The sequence below is a fragment of the Barbus barbus genome (assembly GCF_936440315.1).
Source record: "Barbus barbus genome assembly, chromosome: 22".
NCBI classification, from domain to species: Eukaryota; Metazoa; Chordata; class Actinopteri; order Cypriniformes; family Cyprinidae; genus Barbus; species Barbus barbus.
In genome coordinates this window covers 22,339,717-22,359,840 of record NC_136750.1, presented here as the reverse complement: position 1 = coordinate 22,359,840, position 20,124 = coordinate 22,339,717, and the positions used below count along the sequence as shown (strand labels likewise).

General features: G+C 35.2%; 1 protein-coding gene across 4 annotated transcripts in view; it reads right to left on the bottom strand.

The window, feature by feature from the left end:
* Positions 1 to 149: 149 nt before the first annotated feature.
* Positions 150 to 20,124, bottom strand: part of LOC306888457 (liprin-beta-1-like) — a 28,113-nt gene continuing 8,138 nt past the window's right edge. The window contains exons 3-27 of one of the 4 annotated variants that reach the window (XM_079446770.1): positions 19,617 to 19,822; positions 18,853 to 18,939; positions 18,238 to 18,351; positions 17,916 to 18,047; positions 14,674 to 14,766; positions 13,458 to 13,575; positions 12,424 to 12,468; positions 11,677 to 11,738; positions 11,502 to 11,586; positions 11,002 to 11,141; positions 9,580 to 9,680; positions 9,093 to 9,152; positions 8,851 to 8,911; positions 8,162 to 8,333; positions 6,813 to 6,954; positions 5,604 to 5,735; positions 5,251 to 5,401; positions 5,001 to 5,112; positions 4,796 to 4,884; positions 3,298 to 3,420; positions 3,088 to 3,213; positions 2,281 to 2,469; positions 2,022 to 2,189; positions 1,304 to 1,369; positions 150 to 1,214 (exon numbers count right to left, since the gene is read on the bottom strand). In XM_079446770.1, the coding sequence (XP_079302896.1) occupies positions 1,137 to 1,214; positions 1,304 to 1,369; positions 2,022 to 2,189; positions 2,281 to 2,469; positions 3,088 to 3,213; positions 3,298 to 3,420; positions 4,796 to 4,884; positions 5,001 to 5,112; positions 5,251 to 5,401; positions 5,604 to 5,735; positions 6,813 to 6,954; positions 8,162 to 8,333; positions 8,851 to 8,911; positions 9,093 to 9,152; positions 9,580 to 9,680; positions 11,002 to 11,141; positions 11,502 to 11,586; positions 11,677 to 11,738; positions 12,424 to 12,468; positions 13,458 to 13,575; positions 14,674 to 14,766; positions 17,916 to 18,047; positions 18,238 to 18,351; positions 18,853 to 18,939; positions 19,617 to 19,822 (2,852 nt within the window). In that variant the 3' untranslated portion in view covers positions 150 to 1,136. The remainder of the gene's footprint in view (positions 1,215 to 1,303; positions 1,370 to 2,021; positions 2,190 to 2,280; positions 2,470 to 3,087; positions 3,214 to 3,297; positions 3,421 to 4,795; positions 4,885 to 5,000; positions 5,113 to 5,250; positions 5,402 to 5,603; positions 5,736 to 6,812; positions 6,955 to 8,161; positions 8,334 to 8,850; positions 8,912 to 9,092; positions 9,153 to 9,579; positions 9,681 to 11,001; positions 11,142 to 11,501; positions 11,587 to 11,676; positions 11,739 to 12,423; positions 12,469 to 13,457; positions 13,576 to 14,673; positions 14,767 to 17,915; positions 18,048 to 18,237; positions 18,352 to 18,852; positions 18,940 to 19,616; positions 19,823 to 20,124) is intronic. The other 3 variants (XM_079446771.1, XM_079446773.1, XM_079446772.1) reach the window with 3 other exon arrangements.

Below are 20,124 nucleotides of genomic sequence, written 5' to 3'. Positions count from 1 at the left end.
CGCAGCAATATGTTGTTACTCTTTGTAAAATGGTTATTTTGAAAATGTATGCAGGGACGTGCATTAACAAACTTCATTCTTTTAAGAATTTCTGCTCTGAGAAGTGACAAGTCAACATTCGTTGTAACTAATTGACATGAGTAAAAGGCACAATTAAACCTGTATGCTTTCAGTATTTTATTCACCTTTAAAAATGAGTAAAAGTCAACAAATAAGTACAAACATGTAACTCTGAAATGGTTATGAGTGGCACTATATTTTCAATATATTTTTTCAGCTCCTTACAATTTTGTGGACATGCCAGTATTGCATTAAAGATTCATGCTACATCATAGTATTTCCATAAAGGAGAACATTATTGCTATCCTTTAAAGTACTGCAGCAGAAGAAAAATAATTCACAATGAACTTTCATTAACGTAACAATATTTTGCTAATATTTTATCCAAATGAGGCTTAAATAACATGCAATCCTTTACAAACCAGATGTAAAATATATTGTAGAGTTCTGCATGCATATGAAATATCAATGCATGTATTAGCTTGATAAACCAAAATGTAAAAAACCCTCAAACATCTAGACTGCACCTGGATCAATCATTCAAAAATATTGATGATTATCGCTCATTTAATTATAGGCAGTGTACAACTTTATCAACAATTTAATAAAATATATCTTTGATTTTACCTGAAAGTGTCCTTGTGCTCTTCTGCCACCATAATAACAGCACAAACTGAAAATCTGTCTCAGATTTAGGCAGGCAGATGAAAAAGAATGCATAATGTATCTCTCCAATGACCAGCAAATTACAGTAGGACCGCTATTTATTTTAGTTATAAGTCATATCACATCGATCCACAAGAAACAGAAATGACCAATAACAATATAAAAAAAAAACACACAGGGCAGACATTGTTCCATCTACCTTTATGAGACATTAATTATTTAACAAAATGTTGTTAAAAGGCAATTGAAATACTTTAAAATGGTGTTTCAACGAGTTGACATGTGGTTCTTCTGATTGATATATTTGGCATTCAGATAGAGGTGTGTGTGGAAGTGTTGGCAGAGGGATTGGCACAGTCACTTCTGATTAAAGCAGCAGCACTAGGGGCGAGAGTGTCCCTGCGGTGCCCTCACACATCATCCTTCACACTGGCATTGGGGAACGACGTGGAGATCTCCTTGAAGAACTCGTCCTCCTTCAGCATACTCTGAGCACAAAACGCAGGACACACAATTTAGGCGCAAGCACACTACATAAAGCAACACAAGTGAGATCAGATGTGCAGCTGCTTGTTACCGTTAAGTTGTTGATCCCCTCGGAGAAAGCGCCAATCTGCCTAACTGTCCCTTCAGAGTCTTCCATCTAGGGATTGCAAAGAACAACAAAATCATACAGGTGTTAATGATTAATCGATGATTGATTCATTGTTTTTAATTATTTGATTAGGGTTATTGACTATTGAATAATCAACTGAACATTTGGAATAATTAAGATATTTAAATGTTTTTAAAAGGAGTCTCTTATGCTCGTCTAGGCTGCATTTATATTATTAAAAATACAACAAATACAGTAATATTGCAAAATATTATAATTTTAAAATGTAATTTATTCCTGTGATGGCAAAGCTGATTTTTCAGTTGCCATTACTCTGGTCTTTAGTGTCACATGATCCTTCAGAAATCAAAATTATTCTTTGCCATCATAGGAATAATTAAAATTACATTTTAAAATGTATTACAATAAAAAAAAAATATTTTAAACTGTAATAATATTTCACAATATTACTGTTTTTACTGTATTTTTGATCAAATAAATGCTTTTGTGAGCATAAAGACAAAATTAGATATTAATCAAAATCATTCAAAAAATTAAACCGATACAAAACGTAAATGCATTAAATTCAGTTGACTGAAACTTAAGGTGAAAATACTAATTATTTATATAAATAAATATACAAATAATTAATTAATTCAATTTACAATTTATTTAGGCACCAGAAAACTTCTATCACTACCTGGTCGAACCGGTCTAGGTCATCATCATAGATCTGGAGCTCCATGCCTCTGTAGCCTTTCTGGAAGCTGCGTCCTTTGGGCATCTCCACATCCATGGGACAGACATACTCTTCATTGTCCTCTTGTTTCTTCTTCCTACCAAACCCTCCAAACGCCAACTTGTGCGGCTAAATTTGATACAGACAGCTTTGAACTCCAAAATGATTGAATCACAAGTCAGCTCTGCAGTAGATGGTCTGGAGGTGTTCTGTAACATACCTTGACTTTAGCTGTGGCGGTGAGTAAGGTGTAGTCTGGGTTCTCTAGACACTCCTGCTTGAGTTGCTGGGCTTCAGAACCCACCAGCAGGTTGAAGTGAGTGGCCAGATGCCTCCGCAGCAGAGTCTTGTTTGGGGGAATATTTAGCAGCAGAGCCATCGTCTCCACATTAAAGCGAGGTTCCAGCACCTGAAATCACAAACAAAATTATGCCCATTTAATAAGAAAAAAAAATAGCATTTCACAGATGCTTTTATCCAAAGTGACATTTAATACACATTTAATAAGTTCTTTCTTTCCCTGGGAATCGAACCTATGACCTTGCTAGCATCCCGCTCTACGGTTTGAGCAACAGGAAGGCTTCAAGTGAATCAAAGAATGAACTGGTGTGACATCACTGCAAACCAAATCTGTCCTAAACAGCTTGCCAAAGCAAACTTTCCGGAAACGTTCACTCTGGCTGGAAAACACAGAACTACCATTGGTCTGTGGCAATTACTTAATAGGTAGGTGGGCTCTGAGGCTCCGCAAGAAAAACAAACACACAGAGAACTGATTTATAGTAGAAATAGAAGTAATTCTAACTTTTTTTGTATATTTATGCATGAAATACCGAAATATCGAGCTAGTGCAAACATATCCACATCGCTATGATCTGATGATTTTTTAATTGCTGTTTTCACACCACTGTCATTTTTATTGTGTGTTTATTTTGTTATTTAGAGGAAAGCATGCAGCACATACGTTTTAGTTTCCAGTGCAAATCTTTAACCATTCCAAAAAAAAAAATCCTTAACTAGTTCTCACCATCAGTCCTCCATGTACTCCACTGCCCCTCAGGTTGGGTGCGTATTCAGCCAGATCGACAGACCGAAGCCACTCCATCACACGGTGGTTGGTCCATTGAGAGATCTCTGCAGGACTTATGTTGTTCTGAAATAATGGTGAACATAAGGATTGCTAGTATAAGTACAAAAATAACAGGACAGCACAGATTAGTTTGGTATCTCTTCCTACCTCATCTGAAGGTCTTCGCCGCAGACAGTTGGGGTCGTAGTTGTTGAGCCGGAGCACCTGGATGGCTCTCTTAATACTGAGGTGATGAAGAACACTGCCCACTTTCAGAGATAACAGGTCATCCTATTCAGCGTGGACAGAAGAGAGTGGACTTCAACAACTTGTTTCTAATTACAATATCATTCAAGGGTTTGAGGTCATTATTCATTTAAAAAAAAAAAAGAAAAAAAAAAGTTTTATTCAGTAAGAATACAAAAGTGACATTGTTACAAAATATTTATATTTTAAATAAATGCTGTTCATTTGAACTAATTATAAAAATAATCCTGAAAAAAAATGCACCACAGTTTCCACAAAAATATTAGTTTTCAACATTGATAAAAATAAGCAATGTTTTTTGAACATCAAATAAGCAGTTTAGAATTCTTAAGGATCATGTGACATTGAAGACTGGAGCGATGACTGCAATTCACATTTGCGGTCACAAATTTTTTTTTAAAGGTAATTGCGATTTTTTTATCTCGCAATTCTGACTTTTTTCTCACAATTGTGAGAAATGAAATTGTGAGAAAAGTCGTGGCCTAATGGTTAGAGAGTCGGACTCGTAATCCAAAGGTTGTGGGTTCGAGTCTCGGGCCGGCAGGGATTGTAGGTGGGGGGGGAGTGAATGTTCAACGCTCTCTCCACCCTCAATACCACGACTGAGGTGCCCTTGAGCAAGGCACCGAACCCCCAACTGCTCCCCAGGCGCCGCAGCATAAATGGCTGCCCACTGCTCTGGGTGTGTGTTCACTGCTGTGTGTGTGTCACTGCTGTGTGTGTGCACGTTGGATGGGTTAAATGCAGAGCACGAATTCCGAGTATGGGCCACCATACTTGGCAGTATGTCACTTCACTTCACTGAAGTCAGAATTGCGTGATATAAACTGCTAATTCTTACTTTTTTTTCAGAATTGCGAGATATAAACTTGCAATTGTGAGAAATGAAGTCAGAATTGCGGGATATTAACTCAAAATTCTGACTTTTTTTCTCGCAATTGTGAGTTTATATCCCCGCCCTTCTTTGCCATTCTGAGTCTGACTTTATATATCTCAATTCTAACTTTATATATCTCAATTCTGACTTTATAACTCGCAATTGCAAGAAAAAAAGTCAGAATTGTGAGATAAAAGGTCGCAATTACCTTTTTTATTTTTTATCATTCAGTGGGGGAAACGGGCTTCCATAGGAAACACATATGTTAATATAATAATATGTGAAATAATATTTCACAATATTAATGTTTTACTTTTTTTTATTCAAACAAATGCAGGTTTCTTTCAAAAACATTTACTAAATTTACGGACCCCAAAGTAGAAAGCTAGTAAATATTGAATGCTAGTTTAACCTTTTGCGGGATAACTTTCATTTATATGTCAAAAAAAACTTTCATTTATATGTCAAAAAAAACTTTCATTTATATGTAAAAACGTGATATTGTCTGGGAAAAAGACTAACCACAGTCATATAGTGAAGCATCCGTCCATCCACACGTCCCTCGTCAAACTGAGTCTTGTACTGCGGGAGGCCGATATCATCAAGCCACCCTAGAACAGAAGGAAAAGGGTAAGAAAAACCTTTTAATCAGTTACATTCATCCTTAATTTTATCAGAATTTAACAACAAATCTGAAACCGTGGATGAATAAACATCCATTCCTTACTTGTCACCCAGTGGTAGTCTAGTTTTCCTTTGTTGTCATCTTCCTCTGAGCCCAACGCCTGCAGGGCTAGCTGGAGTTTCTTCCTGTGTAGAGGGTGTTTTATTCCCAGCTCCTGCATACAGAGAGCAGAACAGTCAGCAGAACATGAATTTCAGATGGGAAAACTGATTATTTCCAGGCTTAAATGTGGTGTCAGACATTTGGACTCCACTATATGCTTTCATCCTGATTCTGAGAAATAAGAGCTCACTCTTTCCAGATCCTGCTGGGATGCCTGCAGGAGCGTCTGGCCGGAGGAGACCCACTGCCTTGCCAAACTCACGTACAACCCCAGTCCCTGCTCCTGCATCCAATCACACACTTGCTGCCGGGACCAGCGTGCAAACGGAGCATCCAGCTCACTGGAAAATACAAACAAGCAGACCTTACGAGGTACAAAGACAGTGACTGCTGGAGATATTTGCCATTTGACCATTTACCACAAAAATGTCACTCTGACAACATCATAAATTAGATTTTACTGAGGAACTGAAAAGTTACATGTAAGTCTGTCACCAGGGTGTTTCCCAACAATAGATCTTTCCATTTTGTGTGATTACAGACCTGTTGGTGTTCTGCAGGTCACGTGACCAGCCCAGCCTGGGCCCAGCTGTGGCTCTGACTCCACCCCGTTTAAACTCATTCTCTGATAGGTTATCATCCAGGTTGAATGTGGTTGATTGACTTCTTTTGAGCCTTTAAAGAAGAAAGAGAAAGTAAGAGAAAGTCATCAGTTAAATTTGATCATATTCAACTCAAATTGAGATGGATCAAATAAGCTGATAAAAGAAGTAATACGGCATACTTTAAATGACTGACAAATTAATCCACATTTATCTCAATAAATATATACATACACATATATATGCATACACACACACACACACATATACATACATATACATATATATACATATATATATAGAGAGAGAGAGAGAGAGAGAGAGAGACGGACAGACGGGTTTATATGAAGTAAATCAGAACATTAATAATCATATTATTGATATTGGAACACACAACTATAATACACTATCCATTCACCACTCACTTATTTTATTTTTATTTTCTCATTTCTAATTTGCACATACTTGACCTGTACATACATAGTTGTCTATATTATATATTGTGTTTTTGCTGCTTCGTACATTTGCATGATATTTGTATATTATTCTTTTATTATCTATGTCCTGTTCTGTTGCTGTCTTTCTGTTGTACTGTGGAGCTTCTGTCACTACAACAAATTCCTTGTATGTGTAAACATACTTGGCCAATAAAGCTCATTCTGATTCTGATTTTTGTAATACAACAATACTTTTATAATTTTTAGAATAATACAACTTTAATATTTTTTTACAAATTAAATGAAATATTACAATGATATATTATTTAAATCTCTAGTATACAGTGTTATTTTATACAATTATAGTATTTATTAATATTTTTAATGAACTTTTTAAAATATTTTTTATATTTTTTTGTTTTCAGTTTTAGTACTTTTGTATGTTTTTGTCATTTACATTTTTTTTTCTTTTTCTTTTCAGCTTTAATAATTGTAGTACTTCAATTTATTTTATTTCAGTTAATTACCGCAACATTTATGTTTTATTTTTATTTTTTATCTAATATTTGCTTTATTTCAGCTTTTTTTTTCAATTAATAAAACCTTAATAGTTTTAGGTTTAGTTAACAATAACACTGCCAGGATATGAAATATGCTAGATAAGGAAAGATCCCCAATGTCCAAAATATCCTGCAGCTATGTTTTAGACTTACTTTCCAAAGAGTGCTTTGATTCCTTTTGACTTTTTCTTGCCCTCCGGAGAAATGGGGAGAGTGTGTGTGCTGTCACTGTCAGCTGACCTCTGCGGCATGCCTGCCAGATCCAGATGGTCAGTGCCGTCCCTCTCTGTCTCAGCTGTGCAAACAAACACATACACAAGAAAAGAAAATGTCCTGTTGTCACTACAGCAAACTACATTACCCACAATACCATGGTCAGTCGCGCATCAAATAAACTAAAGATTATGGGAAGGAAGAAAAAACAAGGCAGTCGTTCAGTTAAAGAGCAGAGCAGTAAAAATGTCATGAATAACAGGAAGTTTCAAAAGAAATAAAGCCCAAAAATGACAGCGTCTTCCTTGAACTACTGGAATCAGCATCATGAGGCAAGATTGCAGATGACTTCTCGTCTGGACTGAAGAACAACTGGATTGGGTTTTTTTAGGAGTGGAATCATGGAATGAAGTCACATGCTGACATGCAAGTTAACACAATTGGAGTAATAACATCTCTGTTATTGAATGGCACTAAATCCAGCCTGAATGTATGGTAGTTTGGATGTGAGGGGAACATACAGAGCTGTGAGAATGTGGTCAGAATATTTAAGTCCTGGGTAATGTGGTAAAAAATTAACGTGATGTGGACAGAACCTCTATATACTTTATGATTACCACATGAGCTCAATGTTTAAACACATCTATTTAGTCTATTATTTTGACAAGAGGACTTCAAAACACCCATAATTGCCATTACTTCATTTAATATCATCTCCTGCTATGAAGAAAAGAAATGAAAATAAACCAACTTTAGGCCAAAATTTGAAATACAGATTCAAAAAATACAGATTTTTTGAATCAAGCCTGAAGCTAAAATAAACAATGTGTTCCTTCCCACAATGTGTTACAAATCAAAATCATTTGGGTTTTCAAAATCAGTAAAATACTTGTTGCGTGTTTTGACTAAATTTGCTTAATATACTGACTTTGAGCAATAGCAGAGAGTCTGTTTGAAACAGTACAACATGGTCAGAGAACCAACTAATTATGTGTGGAAAATGGAAATGCATCAACTTGAGGGATTTTTTCTTGAAGGAAAGAAAGAAATGAAGACACATCCAGGTTCTTCTTTGTCCTTCAGAGAAGCCATATGGCAGGTCTAGCTTGTAAATGGGTGTTTGTACTAAATTCAGATACTCTTGGCTCATCAACATTTTACTGTAAAAAAAAATAAAATATGCCCAAACGTTTTGGAATTCTTTTTTTTTATTTTAGCTTATTTTAAATCACAGTGAAACTGTAATCGACCATGGGCATATTGATCTAGAAGTAAGATAGAAATCATACCCAAATTAGGGGCACTAGCAGTCCTCTTCCCTCCCTTGATCTTGAAGAATCCCCGTCCAAAGGAAGATCTCATTTTCCTGGTACCGAAGCTGTCATCCTCAGCAGTACGAGAAGAGCTTGGGGATTTGGGTGGTAGAGTTGTGATCTTGTTGAACTCATCAAATACTTTGCTCTAAAAGTGCAGAAATAAAACATTTCAGAAACTTTACATAACCTCATGTATGTAATATAAAAAAGCATAAATGTTGCACAAAATGTTGGTACTGTTCACAAACTATTAAAAAGAATTTTAATTCAGTGAAATAAATCTGAAAAAATTAATAAATAAATAAATAAAATGTAAACAATGCATGCGCTTGCTTCCGCTTCATGTAAATAACGCATGCGCAGGCTAACACATGTTCGTATTATGTAAGCAGCAGCGCCATGCGCATGCGTTGTTCACATGTACCGGATGCAAGTGCATGCGTCGTGATACTCTCCAGGGAACATTGCAGTTGTGTTGCTGTCTATGGAGGGTCTGAGAGCTCTCGGATTTCATCAAAAATATCTTAATTTGTGTTCCGAAGATGAACAAAGGTCTTACGTATTTGGAACGGCATGAGGTTGAGTAATTAATGACAGAATTTTTGGGTGAACCAATTTTTGGGTGAACTATCCCTTTAATTCTTGATTGAGCTGAAATTCACCTTTTCACTGGCTCTTCCATCAAGGTAGCCCTGGCTTTCTAATTGTGTGTCCTCTGAAGCTCTAAAACATGAAAAGACATTGTTACCATCACTCTTTTCAACATACAGATGTTCATAACCACTATGTTAAGGTGTCTGACACACACTTTGGTTCACAATAGTGGCATTTCAGGTTACAAAAAAACTGGCAAATCAAAGTGTGTCGTTTTTGTAACCAAACTCCACCTGACACACATACTCACTCTGGACTCTCATCTAATGGGGTCTCCAGTGACTGAGTTGGCTCCTGACACTCTTTCTCACTACAAAGGACAAATACACAAGCATTGGGATGCAGAGGTGGGTGGGCAAAGCATGATGGGGTGTATAGACAGACATGCATTGATGTGATAACAGTGAGAAAATTATACTTTAAACACCATAGAATGATGGGATAGTATGAATAGGGTGATGTGGTCATGAACTCTGATATAGAAAATAGGCATTTCAAGGATGGAAAGAGGATACTAACATAAAACACAAGAAAGGAAAAGCCTTTAGAGGTGCTAAAACTGAGGATGGGATGCTTGGATGCTGTAACATAGGTTGGATGCTCCGGAAAGTAAACCTACAGCCATAGCTGTGATATAAAAGAATGTTTGCTTGTCCAGATTTTTTCAGATGAAGATCCTGCGTGAAAAAAACAACCTCAGCTGACAAAAAGGTGTGTTTTAATGTACTGAAGTGTACCTTGATGACTGCATTTGTTCCAGGACTGAATCACTGTCTGCTTTGTCTGGGGATGAGACTGTGAGCGATGGCACTTGGAGTGTACTGACAAATGTAGTCACCTACAGATGAAGAGAACATGCAAAGCTAAAATCACACCAGTGTATTCTCTACACCAGCATTTTTCAAAAGGCAGACCCCTGGAGGTCCATCTCAAACTACCTTTCCAGCATACATATACATTATTTAATATAACATAATATAATGCAATATATCCTTTTTATTAGGGATTTTTTATTTGTTTGTTTGTTTTTTTTATAAAGCAAATTTGAAAACAGCCACAGGTTGACCATAGTGCTGTACTGTACTGTACCATTAAGGGCATTAAAAAACAAGTACATTAATATAGACTGAAAAATTAAAAAAGAAGCTGCACAGTTTATGATAACTCTGTACATTTTCCACTCATTATCTGATTTTTTTTAAATTGTATTTTTTTTTACTGTATTACAGTAATGATGTTTCTCATCATTACTGTAATACAGTAAAAAAATACAGTATTTTTTATTTTTACATCAGCATGCACACCTTTGACATAAATAATTTACAATTTAAATAATGCAGATTTGTTTTACATTACATGTAGTGTTGTTACTGCTTGCACATTATTAAAAATCATTTTCGTTCAGTGAAATAAAATGCAGAAATAAAACATTTGAGAAACTTCACATAACCTTATGTATGTAATATAAAAAGCATAAATGCTGCATAAAATGTTGCTGTTCACAAACTATTAAAAATAATTTATTCAATGAAACAAAGCTGAAATAAAATAGAATAAAATATAAATATTAGATGAAAAATATTTTTTGAAAAACTGCTGCTTTGTTTGAAGTACTAAAATTGCTAAAACTGTCCTAAATAAATTAAAGTTCAACAGAAACGTTTTAAAAAAAATCTAATAAAGATGACAGAAACGCATACAATTTCTACAACTTAAACTAAAATAAAAACATACAAAATAATTCACTCATAATTCAACCATTCACTCAGTTTTGGAAGTCCTTGGTTCAAAATGTTTTACTGCATACATCATATTCCAAGGATCCATCACCTCTAAACAGTAATATCCGAAGACATTCAGTCACTTGGATCGTCTGTGACAGTATGAGCCACAGTTTGACATGTTGTGTGTTCTGCAAGTGTTCAATTTTGCCTTTAGCTTGAAAAAACACCAACAACACAACTTTGCTGAGCTGTCAATCAGCCTGTGTTGCTCTAAATTAAGAGTAATTCTAGGTTGCAGTGCAGTGATTTTAGATTATGCATGCCAAAACAAAATATAGTTCTTTAACGAGGATGCAAACTAACCACAAACGATGAATGGTGTAACCTTGAGGGAAATATTATATGAATTTTGTTGGTCTGAAAAGAAAATTGTACCTCATTTTGACCCCTTACAGCAACTTCCTCTGTGTAAGAGAGAAGAGACTTCTCCATGTCCATGGAAACCGAGAGGGCGGTGGACATGGAGAGGGAGCTGTCGCTATTGCTCCCATCACTGTCTCCTTCTTTGAGCTTATCTGATGAGAAAGACAGGAGAGGAGAGAGATTTGATCATTAGCTCGGAAAACGCCACACAGCAAATATAGCCTGTCACTTTTTAGCAGCAAATTACAGGATTTAACTAATTTGGTGAACCTCTAGAAACCTCATCCAGGTCACATTTCACCCCAAAATCAATATATAATAAATATAATATAATAATTATTTATTAAGAATTTTTATTTTTATCATAAAGTAGTACATTTACCTCTCATATTCAAAATATTATTAATACAATAATAGTATATTAATAATACTAAAATTACACAGATTACAGGAAAGACAAACACATTTTATTGACTTCACTTCGGAATTTTTATTAAAATAAAACAAATCACCTTTTCTACCTTGTGCTGACATGACCATCTCTTGTACTTTCTTGTAACGCACGAGTGACTGTCGCAGCTCTTCAATCTTGCGATCCTACACAATCATCATTAACAGCATTAAATGTCAAGTTCCTTTATGATATTTCAAAAGCAATGGGAAAGGAAACTTATGACTTAAAACTACCTTCTCCTCATTTGCCGCCATCAACGACTCCATTGCTTTCTTCATCTTCTGTACTTCCATATCTGCAAAGCACAGGCTTAGTAAACTAAAGACCATTTCATAAACACTAAAGGGCAAAGAAACATTAGGCCTCAGGCCTGACATTTAGCATCACAAACTGTAGACAGACACGTCGAGCTGAAATACAACAGTGACCTTCTGTGACAAATGTGAGAAATGTACACAATGGAAGCGAGGAGGAGCTTGTTGGGATTAAACGTGAGAGTATGCAGCCACAGATAAGAGTGGACGTCCAGCCTGTGAGGTCATAAGGAGTGTGAACATGGGTTACGGGCAATGCAATATAATGGAGGGAAGAGGGGAAGTGTGGTGAAGAAACTAGCTTTGGGGAACACGAGGTGTTACATTACAAGGTGACAGGCAAGACAAACAGACAATAATGTAAATGTGACATGCCAGATGGCGACCACAATCAGACTTTTGTCAGGGCTACAACATTAGAACAGAATATTATTCATTACTTCTTTCCCTTTTCTATACCTAATATCTTGTATTTTTACATTCATTAACTTCCTAACTGTAACTGTAACTTGCAATGCTTCGTGTTGTAGAAAAGCAAGCTTCATGAGTACCATGTCCAAACATGCAGGCACAGGAAGCAGAGGACTAAGAGTACAAAAATAGTACAAAGATTAAAAAACTGAAAAAGGGATGCATGTATAGAAGGTAGACATGTAGTCCCCTTACGTTTCTCTTTGAGCCTCTTTTTTAATGTTTCCTCAGTATGGAAAACTGTTTAAGACAGAGTAATGATATTAAACGTTTTCTGTTATTGAATGTGTTGGACCAATAAAGCGCTATCAGTAAAATGATACATAGAAAAAGACACAAAAACAACAGGGGAATAAAAAAAAAAAACATTAATTAATTTAAAAAAAGAATATAACCTATAATAAATAAACCAAACCAAAATAAACAAGAAAAAAACAAATGTAAAAAAAATTTAATAATCAATCGATAAAAAAAAACAAAAACAAAAAAAAACAAATAAACAAACAAAAAAAACTAAAACAAGAGAAAACTGTAAAAACATCTAATCAAACAAACAAAAACAAAGCAAAAGCAAAAACAAACACAAAACCAAACATAAACAACAACAAACAAACAACAAAACAAGAAAAGCAATGTAAAAAAAATCAATACAAACAAGCCATACCAAACAAATATAAATATATGAAAAACAAACAAAAGAAACTAAAGAAATTAAAAGGAAATTAATTAATGATAAACCTATAATAAATAAACCAATTCAAAATAAACAACAAGGAAAAACAATGGTAAAAATCAAAACAAACAATCAATAAAATAAAAAACAATCGAAAAAAATAAATAAAACCAAATAAACACAAAAAACTAAATAAGAGAAAACAATGTAAAAACATCTAATCAAAACAAAGCAAAAACTAAAATAAAAACAAATAAAAATAAAAAAAACAAAGCAAAAAATAAAAAAAAAATCAATGCAAACAAACCATACCAAACTAATATAAATATACTAAAAACACAAGTAAAAACAAAACAAAAGAAACATGTAGCACAAATTAATTCATACAATAACAACTGATTAAGCTTGATCTACTCCAGATTTTATTTTAAATGAGTCAGTACAGCATCAGAGATACAGCATAATGACAAGAAAAAACTAGACCCCTGTAGGGCACGCTGGAACAGGCAATACTGCAATTACTAAGTGTGAAGAACAGCAACTATGCATGACCCACCTCTCTCTGTACTGTCTAGGCCTGCAGGCGTTGGGGATCTGAACCCCGTTTCATCCTGCAGCCTCCTCAGATCACCATCTCTGCCATCCAGCTGCCTTCTCAACGTAACCAGCTCCTCCTGAACATTAAATACACACATCTCACAACTCTGATCCAAAGTTTGGATGACCACTGAAGTTAATGTTATGTTTTTGTTAATTGTCCAAGCATGCAGAGTTACTGGATTATCTCACAAATACCAAAATCTTTAATTAATCAATTTAATTAATCAATGTTTCAACCACTAATCAAGATCAGATTCAAAAACTTCATTCAAGAGTTCAATGCACTGCCAGGGTGGGTGAGACGTTTATAACGCCAAAAAAAACCTATTGTAACAATCATGCAAACCTCACACTGAGCTTTTTGAAGCATGTAGCTTAACAGTATGCTACAGTAGGAAGTAGTGACAGAAATAGTGTCTCCTGCATTATAAAGCAGTCTGAAATTTAGCCCTCTCAGCTTAAACATCACGTAGAGCCTCACACTAAAGCATACTTGTGGTTAATTAAACATGCTGAGATCTTATACTGGTGCCACTGCTTATAGAGGAGGGCAGATTTAATGAGCAGCTTTCAAATCATGATGAGAACTTTGTCTGTACAAAATGGTGCAAAATGGAGGGCTATGGAGCTCGCAGTCAAACTGAGACAGTAAAAGGTTTGATTCTGTAGTGACATGAGAGAATAGGCTCATTAAAAAGTGGCCCAAGAATGTATTTGGACTGTAAAGCAAAACTGAATGTCAGTGCATTGTTAATAAACCATTAAATTTGGCTACTGTAAAATGTTTAAACTTTAAACTGAAGCATTCATTAAAAGTGCCAAAAAGCAAAGTTACAGTGAAAAATAACTAAATAAAAAATCTTTGGATCACAACCACAAGCAGCAACCACCCTGAGGTATGCCGACCTTGAGCGCATGGATTTTTTGTTCCTTCCTCTGTTTCTCATACTGCATCTGGCCCATTTTGAGCTTCAGGCTAGAGAGTTTGGCCATTAGCGACTAGAGGCAGAGAGGTTAGCCAAGGAGGAAAAGGAAAATAGACACTTACAGATAACAAGAAAGATGACAGGTTATGTAAAAGAGACAAAAGAAGAAGAGAATCCCTATGCCAGCTTAAAGATGGTAACATCAATTGTTCTTTTCATTTGTAAGAAACTTGCGTTGAGACTCACCTTAGTGGATTTCAATTTCTTTTCATACTGTAACCGTTCACTCTCCATCTCAGAAATACGATATCTCAGTTCATTAATCTCCAAAATCAAACCCTAAAAAGAAAAAAAAGAAAAGTATTTAAAAGGCAAGCAATCTCCATAGAATTTCACAGAGTGTATCAAGCATTTTAGCAACAACGACTTGTTTTATTATTTATTTAACAATGTTAAATTTACTGTAAAATGAAAGCTAAATGGTTAAGTTAAACTCCCGACTGCATATGTATGCTGCCAATTACCAAAAAAAAACATTTACATACAATTAAAAAAAACTGAGGGACTTTAATGCATGAAATCTAATAATATTAATAACTTATTTCTAAACACACAGACTATCATAGCCATTAGGGATGTAACGATTACCGGTTTGACGATAAATCATGATAAAATTCCCCGCGGTTAGTATTACCGTTTCATATTTTAATTATCATTAAAACCGTATTCGATTACCGTGATTTAAACAACTCGCGATAAATAAATACTGTCCGGCATAAAGCAGAGTTTTCAGTAACAGTCTCACGTGCGCACGGCAGCACAGTAGTTTCGTTCTGAGTGAAAACAGGGCGGAAAAGCTGGGAGGTTTTAAAAGAGTGCTAAGGGAATTATACAAATTAATATATCAATGAATTAATTATATGAATGTACCTCTGAAGGTTCGGACTGTCTTCAGAAACAATTCGATGGCATTTTGTTTTCATCTTCGCTCCATGTAATACCTAAAGGAAGTGTTCGCGGAGTTCACAGGAATCAGCTGTAATTCAGCTTTTCCATATAAAGCGCCACCTGCTGCCAGAGAGTGGATTTACAGACACTTATTTACATTCAGCCTGTGTGCAGTTTCTGTCTGGCCAAAAAATTGACCAAATTTGCATGACCTGCTGTAAATTTTAACCGGTTGATGAAAAACAAACTTATGTACATTTAAACAATTCAGATATGCTATATAGAATTATTTATGGAGCAGATAAAATACATATAATCATTTATTAATTATCATTTTAATTTAACCCTTTTCTTTAAAGGCTGAAATGTGTGGTCTACCTTTATGTTAAACTTTTTCAAAGCTTTATTTGAACATTTACATTAGTTATTTGAACATGCTATTAAACTGGTGTCAGTCAAGTTGTCATTTAAAATCCAGACCTCATTGGTAATGTTATTGTTTTAGTGATTATGCAAACAAAAAGTCATTTTATTTGCTGTTTGTTGATTTTTAAGTATGAAACTTGGTGAAGTGATTTATGTTTCGGTACTTTTTGAACATCTCCAGCACATTTTAACAATACCGTGATAATACTGATAACCGTGATAATTTTGGTCACTATAATCGTGATTAGAAATTTTCATACCGTTACATCCCTAATAGCCATATTCCTAAACTATTTAGCCTCAAAGGGCTTCAAAGAGAACCCTACTGTCAAGTTTGAAATGGTTTGTTTAACAAACAGACTAAGTATTCAATCTTTAGAAATGCTTTACGTGCAAAAAAAGAACAACAACAATAAACAAGAATCTAGTGACAAGCTTCCATTCAGCACTCAGGCCTTTCAGGGCCAAGCTCTTTGTCAGAATGTCTAGCATTCAGCTGTGGATTTATGATTCAATAAACAACAGAGCAGCCTCTAGTTGTAAACATTCAGTGAAAATGTATAAAAATACACATGCATCCACTTGGAGCAGTGATCCGGAAAGAATAAGGACAATCTGAATACACTACAGTTCAAAGGTTTGGGGTCGGTACAACAGTTTTCAACTCTGATGATAAGAAATGTCATAAATACTTACTAAGCACCGAATCAGAATATTATAATGATTTCTGAAGGATCATGTGACACTGACGACTGGAGTAATGACTGCTGAAAATTCAGGTTTGCCATCACAGGAAAAAATTAAATTTTAAAATATATTCAAATAGAAAAGAGTTATTTTAAATTGCAATAATATCGCAAAATTACTGTTTTATTGTATTTTTGATCAAATAAATACAGCCTAGGTGAACATGAGATACTTCTGTACTTCTTAACAAAAATATATTTTTAAAAAATCTTTTAAACAGTAGTGTACATTGAGTATTTCAGGCTACAGTAGTTCTGATAGTTCTTCAAAATCTAAAATGACATTCTAGTCTTAGTCTTAACAGGATAAAAAGAGGATATTTTGGGAAACAAACTAGTCTTGCTGAGACGGTAAATTATGTGGCAGCAAAATAACAGGAAACAGCAGAAATAATTTATATCTTTGAAGAATGTGTTGACCAACCTAGACCAAACACACTTGCCAATTTAGTGCACAGTTTAAACAATAAATAATTTGTATATGTGTTCTATAATACTGCAAGAAGAATGAAAAGCACAATCACAAAGAAAGGCCTGAAATGGAAAGTTTGTCAACAACAAGGAGACAAAACCCGTTTTCTGTGGCCGACTGTGAACACACAGGTGCAGAGACTGGTTCATCTCCATGACCCTAATCAAAAATCATCCTGCTTTTCTCCATTTTTGGATGTTGTTTGACTCAAAAATATGTGTTACAGTGATAACAGCATTTCCCAAGCCTAAATAAAACATGCTATGGACAAGGACTGAAAGCAACCCTGGACAACAAGGCCAGCTGCTCTGGAGTTCAAAAGATAATAGTCTGCTTTACACCTAGTCTCAAAAACATAACAAATACATAAGAAACGGTCCAGTTTGCATTTGGGCCAAGAAACGCCAAAAATGGTTTATGGCAGGTTTATCTGAAATAGTTGAAATCACTGATATTTTTTGGAGAGGAAATGGTATCTGGTAAAGGCTGTTTTTGCATTTGCCATTTTGCCCAGAGAGCAAACAAAGCAGAAAATAGTTAAAAGCCCAACATTCCAGTGCACTGGAACAGACTTCTGTACCACAACACGATGTGATTGTTAGATGTCCGCGTGCTAACAGATTGCATTGTTGAAAGCACGTCTTTCTGCTTCAGGTTTGTACAGAAACAAAAGGTTGGCTATACTGCAGAATGACGAATCTAAACAAACATTCAAGTAATTTTCCAGCAAACTGCAATATGTTAAAGCGGTCAAAACAAAAGAGCTCTGTGCACCAATGGCGGAATCACAAATTAACCAATGACTAGCATTATAATTAAAGCACAGCCACTGATATTTTCACATAAAGACATCCTTACACAATTATTTCCCTCATGCATGCGTTCATGTTTTTTACCTCACTATCTCCAAATCTGTCATCAAAATCAAGTCTCTCTTTATCCATTGCTGTTAACTTCAGTTTCAAGTTGGAAACCTCTGCCATAAGCTCCAGCTTCTGAGACTCAAGGGCTGATCTGCATAGGAGTTCCTAGGAACAAGAGTTCACAATTGGAGCATGAACAAAGAAAGTCTTATGAATTAAAATTTTAAGGGCTTCTGCTTATAGTGAAGATGTGATAGGAAACTAAGTGCTGAAAATAAGCTCTAATGTGCAAAATGCACATGTGCCCAACCACCAGACCATGTCGCCAATAAACAAGGAACATCTTTAAACCCACCTGTTGTAACATTTCTTCAGTGGCATTTAGTTTCTCACGGTGTTCATCAAGGCACAGGTCTAGGTCCCTTATCTTTTCTCCCTGCGCCTCCACTTGATCCGTCAAAACACTCACCTGCAAAGAATGATGATTTTATTTAATTCAGCAAGTATGCATTAAATTGATCGAAAGTGACAGTAAACACATTTGTGTTTTTAAAATAATTTATATTACAAATAAAAAAAGAAAAAAGGAAATGCTATTCTTTTGAACTTTTCTTTACCAAAGAATCCTGAATTTTTTTTATCAGGGTTTCTACAAAAATATTATCAATGTTAAAAATATTGAACATTGATAATAATAAGAAATGTTTCTTGAGGATTAAATTAGCGTATTCGAAGGATTTCTGAATGGAATGGCTGCTGAAAATTCAGCGGTCATCATAGGAAAAAAAAAACATTTTAAAATATTCTGAAAAAGAAATCCATTATTTTAAATTGTAATAATATTTTACAGTTTTTATGACCATATAAATTCAGCCTTGGTGAGCACACGAGACATCTTTCAAAAACATTAAAAAATCTTGCTGACTCCAACCTTTTGACTGTACGGTACATGTGTGTATACACAAGTTACCTGAAGCACAAGGGATTCTTTATCACTTTCAAGACGATTAAGTCTGTCCTGGTAAACATCACCGGTGATTGAAATGTGCCCATTTGACTGTCCAAAACAAACACAGAAAAATAATTTATTATAAAAGACTTCTGGAATCCAACACAATATGGCTTGAAACAGTTATTTTTATGCTTTTTAAAAGTAAGTATTACTGAGAAAAACAGCGTCACTTGAGATTCGGGGTTTTCATGCACCATTTATTGTGCCAAAAAACGTTAACATTGGGTGAATGAACATAATAATCCATGTAAACTGACTAAATATGGTACTATGTGTTGACTTTCCCCTGGCAGTTGTTCAATCTATCTCAAGGCACACAAGAATAATGTTTCTTGGATCTGCTGTAACTAATATTTTGAGGCAATAATAAAACTAAACTGCACTACATACTTAATTATGAATAGAACTACTGCACATGATACACGTCATAATTTATAACATTGATTGAACCTTTATTATATCAGAATGAAAATCGTGAGCTTAGGCCTAGCAATGCCACAGAAAATACTTCCAATGGACATAAACCAACACACAACATACTTTTTCACAACATAATTGAAAATAGACTATGGGTTAATGGGAAAAATAGACTTCCTATAAATAAATTATGTATAAATAACTATGTACTTCCTTACAACATGGCAAAACATAGTATGTTAGCTCATGTTCATATCTAGAGTATACACATTGAATTCCAGGGTTCTGGAATGTGGTGTATGTACCAGGTGACCATGGAGCCACTCCACCAGACTGTCTGCTGTAGAGTCTGGGATCTGACAACGCAAGCTCTCTCTCTCCTCAGCGTCCATGAGCTCCAGAACGCCCCTGAGGTCCTCAAGTAAGTTCAGGGCTCGCAAGCTGCCCATGAAGGGTGATGTTGGGGACTGACAATCAAAGATGCCATTGGAGTAGTCCAGAGCCTTGGAGCCTGAGCACAATAAATAAAAGCAGTGAATGGGGAGTTGATCATATTTTATTCATACAATATTATGCGCAAGAAAATTGGTGGAGCTACAAGTTATACATTACATGCTCATGAGAGTCAATCAATACAAGAATAAGAAAATCTTTTACAATAAAGCACCATGTATGGGATTTCTGAATTAAGCAATCATTATAAAAAAAACACAATTATCATGTACTGTTTGTGGCATAAAAGATAGTATGACCTTATAATAAGGCATACTGTGGGCAAATGCCCACTCAAGTTCTGAAGTCAGAACCAGGGCA